This window comes from Podarcis tiliguerta (genome assembly GCF_965153285.1).
Source record: "Podarcis tiliguerta genome assembly, chromosome: 13".
In the NCBI taxonomy this organism is placed as follows: domain Eukaryota; kingdom Metazoa; phylum Chordata; class Lepidosauria; order Squamata; family Lacertidae; genus Podarcis; species Podarcis tiliguerta.
In genome coordinates, this window is record NC_139546.1 from 29314029 (window position 1) to 29318187 (window position 4159).

General features: G+C 38.6%; 1 protein-coding gene across 1 annotated transcript; it reads right to left on the bottom strand.

The window, feature by feature from the left end:
• Window positions 1-833: 833 nt before the first annotated feature.
• Window positions 834-1793, bottom strand: LOC310662126 (olfactory receptor 5V1-like; the record flags this gene model as incomplete). The annotated part of the gene is made up of 1 exon (XM_083408895.1): window positions 834-1793. One exon carries the CDS (start codon window positions 1791-1793, stop codon window positions 834-836), a length of 960 nt encoding a protein of 319 aa, XP_083265021.1.
• Window positions 1794-4159: the final 2366 nt, after the last annotated feature.

The following is a 4159-nucleotide window of genomic DNA, read 5'->3' on the forward strand; positions in this document are numbered from 1 at the left end:
ACTTGTCCCTAGCTACTTATGTTCTCCTTTAGTGTTTAAATATTTAGAGAAATAACTGAGCCCTCCAAGACCTCGTGCATTTTTCTCTGCACCAAAATAGGGACTTTTGTCTTGGAGGAAAGAGGGCTGACTGGAAGGGTCAGGGGAGAAATAGCAGAGGCGGGGCAAATACTATTTTGTGTCAGGGACAGATTGAAGTGGGTTGCAATTGACTCATAGTGGAACCAGACTATTTCAATACACTTGAGAGGAATGCATAAATACTGAAGGATGGGAAAAGGTAAACATAGAATAAATAAATATATAATGAAGACATCACAATAATTTCACTGTATTCCACACTGTTTCAAGAGAATGGGCCCACACAAGTGTCTGTATAATATACATATATAAAAGTAAAAATAATAAATGTCCAATAGCTTATCTGAAGAAGTGTGCATGCACACAAAAGCTCATACCAAGAATAAACTTATTTGGTCTCTAAGGTGCTACGGGACATTATATATATATATATATATATATATATATATATATATATATATATATATAATTTCTACTGCATCGGACCAACACGGCTACCTATCTGAATCTAGATACATATACATTACAGAGAAACATCAAAATCATTGGAGTGGAGGAGAATACAGGTAAATTTGACAACTATTGATTTGATATTTGTCTTAATAAATGTGCTATGATGAAAAAATTGTATAGTACATTGAAAAGCTTGCAGCTGTAAAATAATACAAATGAATATATCAGTATCATATGAATTTAATCTCATTTCTGACTCTGTTAAGACACAACTTGTAACGCTATGTTGTGCAGAATATTCACATCTTCCCCATTATGTTTAGCCAAGCTTTCTTCACATCCTTGTTGCGCAATGTATATATAATGGGATTCAACAAGGGAGTCAATATGCTATACATAAGTGGGATCAGCTTTGTATTCACTGATGACTCTGTGGGAACAGGTCTCAAATAGGTGAAGATGGCACTACCATAGTACAGAAGAACCACTGTTAGATGAGAAGAGCATGTGGAGAAAGCCTTTTGCCTCCCTTCTGTTGATCGTATTTTCAAAACACTTGAAATTATGTACACATATGAGAGAAGGATACAGAACATTGGTGTCCAGGCTATGAACAACCCAATGGTTAACAAGAGCTTTTGGTTGAGGGAAATGTCCCCACATGACAATTTCAGCAATGGTGGAATGTCACAATAGAAAGCATCTAGGCGGTTGTCTCCACAGAAGGGTAACTGAAAGGCAAAATAGGTGTGTACGGCAGAGTTGAGAAAACCACCCACCCAGGAGGCAGTAGCCAGCTGCAGGCAAACATTCCTTTTGATAATCAGTGAATAGCGCAGTGGGTTGCAGATGGCTACATAGCGGTCAAAAGCCATTACTGCTAAAAGAAGGCATTCAATGCCAACAAAGGAAAAGAAGAAAAACAGCTGGAGCACACAACCTGTGTAGGAGATGGTGCTACTTTCTGTCAGAAGGAGATGCAACATTTGGGGAATGGTGGTAGTGATGTAGCAGATGTCAAGACAGGAGAGGTTTCCAAGGAAGAAATACATGGGAGTTCTGAGCCTCTGATCCACTATGGCCATGGTGATGATGAAGGTATTCCACAGCACAGTGAATAAATAGATGATCAAGAATCCACTGAACAGCAAGAAGTGTACCTCCTGCAGATTTTTAAAGCCAAGGATGATGAATTCTGAAAGCTCTGATTGGTTTTTTGGCTGAATATCTGATTCCAAGAGACTGGCATTTGGAGGCATACTGCTTCAAATAGTGGAAGGAGAACATAGCTGTTGAGGCTAGGAGAAACTGATAGTCTTTGTCTAAAACCCTTTAAAAATCATTCAAGGGTCCCTCACAACTACATAATGCTATGATTCTGCATTTAAGTAGCTGACAATCACTGTCTCTTGTGACAATGGATTCCGTGGTTTGCCTTTGAAGGAGTACTAGCATTTATCTGTTCTACACCTTGTAGCTTTCAGCTTCATCACATGTATCCACACAGTTCTTCTATTAGGTGACAGAGAGAGACAAACTTCTCCCTATCCACTTTCTCACTTCCTCTTTTTTTCCAGGCTTGAGTTCAGTTCACCACAACTTTGCATCTGCTTGCATTAAGGGGGGGAAAAAATCCACATGAAAATTCGGAATTGTTTACCTACATATTTCTCCTATATGCATTTCTGAAGCAACATTCCCTAATACAATGTGTTTGCAAAAGCTGTTTTCATTAATATACACATTTCTATTCACATTTTCTCCAATATTGTTGTTGGTTCCGAATTAGTTCTCATTCACTTACATGCAGATGAAAATTCATAGTATGTTAGAGGTCAGTAGAGTTATTCTATGTTTGACTATATTACAACTGGTGCCATACCTTTATTCATTTTGATTGCATTTCTTCAATACAAACTAATGATGTGTCACACTAAATTTTGTTCTCCCATCCATAACACATTCATTTCCTTACCTGTGAGATGAGCCTTCTCCCTGTTGATAGCATTCCATGTGGGTTGCTCGTGGATTTCACAGTTTCCTTTCATATATAGGCAATAATGCCTCTGGGGAGTTCTACCCCAAGTGCATTTCCACCAAGGCAAGACTTCCAGAAGTTTTTCAAAGACCTTTAGCTAATCAATTGCATCTTAACTAAATCATACAGAAACATCATGTATATTTCAAATAAAACATTCTTGAATTGTATAGCCACAATTGTACCTAATGTTGCATTACTTTGTAAGGAATACTTGATGTTTGTGTTCATTGTATGTTCCTCTATAAGATTATATACACACACACACACACACACACACACACACACATGCATTTACAAAGAGAAAAGAAGCAGGGCATTTCCTTGAGAGAACTCTCTGTATTAGCAAGAGTAGCTGTCTTTTAATAAATCAAGAACAATGCTGACCTCAATCAAAATATGGGAATACCTTGAAGGACAAGCCTCTGGGGCAATTGACAAAGGATTGGGGGGCTCCACAAATGTGACACTCATGTCTAAGGAGGCAGGGATTCCTTGAGGTGGTCCTTCCACTCCAAGTTTGACTCTGCTCAAGTGTCAGCCCCTTGCCCCAAACATGGGGCTGAGAATGGATATACGCCCAATGCTTCAGCCAAAGCCTACCTACATCTGGAATGAACAAAGTTGTGGCCAATTTTTAAATCCCATAATGTTGTCCTGTGCAGGTTTTTTACCCATCTTACACTAGGCCTTTTCCCCCCTGCAGGTAGAGTTCACTGCAATAGGGTGCCAGAAGGATGAATTTGGATAGAGCAGTTTCATTACTGCTTTCATTTTATTAGCTACACAAAATGTTTTTTTATCTATGGACAGAGAGGGAAAATATATTTGTTGAGGTGTTTGTGTTTTGGAGAAACTTACATGAAGGAAGAAGTATTTTAGTTTTACTCTTGCATTGTATTTTCGACTTATTACTTTTTTTAAAAAAACTATATATTAATGTTGCAACCTGTCAGGAGTCTGGGTGGATGGCCTACAGGGTCCTTCCTAATTATTGATTACAAATTATTAGTATTACTAAACAGATTCCACTTACTCTTTCATTTATGTGTACATATATAATAATGTAAGCTTTGGGGGTGAGGGGAGTTGGACTGCATGGCCTCTGGGGTGCTTTTCAACACCTGATCCCATGAGCACACAGATTCTGGCAGCCAAGCTCACGACTCCTGCATCAGATCTCCAGGGAGACAGCAAGCACCCTGAGATCTTGTTAGTCTTCGGATGCGAAAGCTCCAAGATGCTCTGACTCAAACTGCTGTTACCCTACCAATCATTCTTTTCACCTGAATTAATTTCATAAACCTTAGAGTGGCATGGGGTTAATATCTATGCATCTCTGGAGGTCCTGTGCCATGAAGGTTAGGGTCAGTTCCTATAGCAGGTTAACACCTTCTTTTAAAAAGTGATATTTGCCTGACCATTTCAAAGATAAACAGTTCATTTCTTGTCCAAACTCTAAGTAGTGATGGGTGAATCTGTCAGTGTTGGTTTCTCTCAGTTTCTCCCATGCCCCCTATTTCAATTCAATTATTCAGATTTCCACATTATATTAAAGTCTTCTTCTTTTAATCCTCATGAATATTT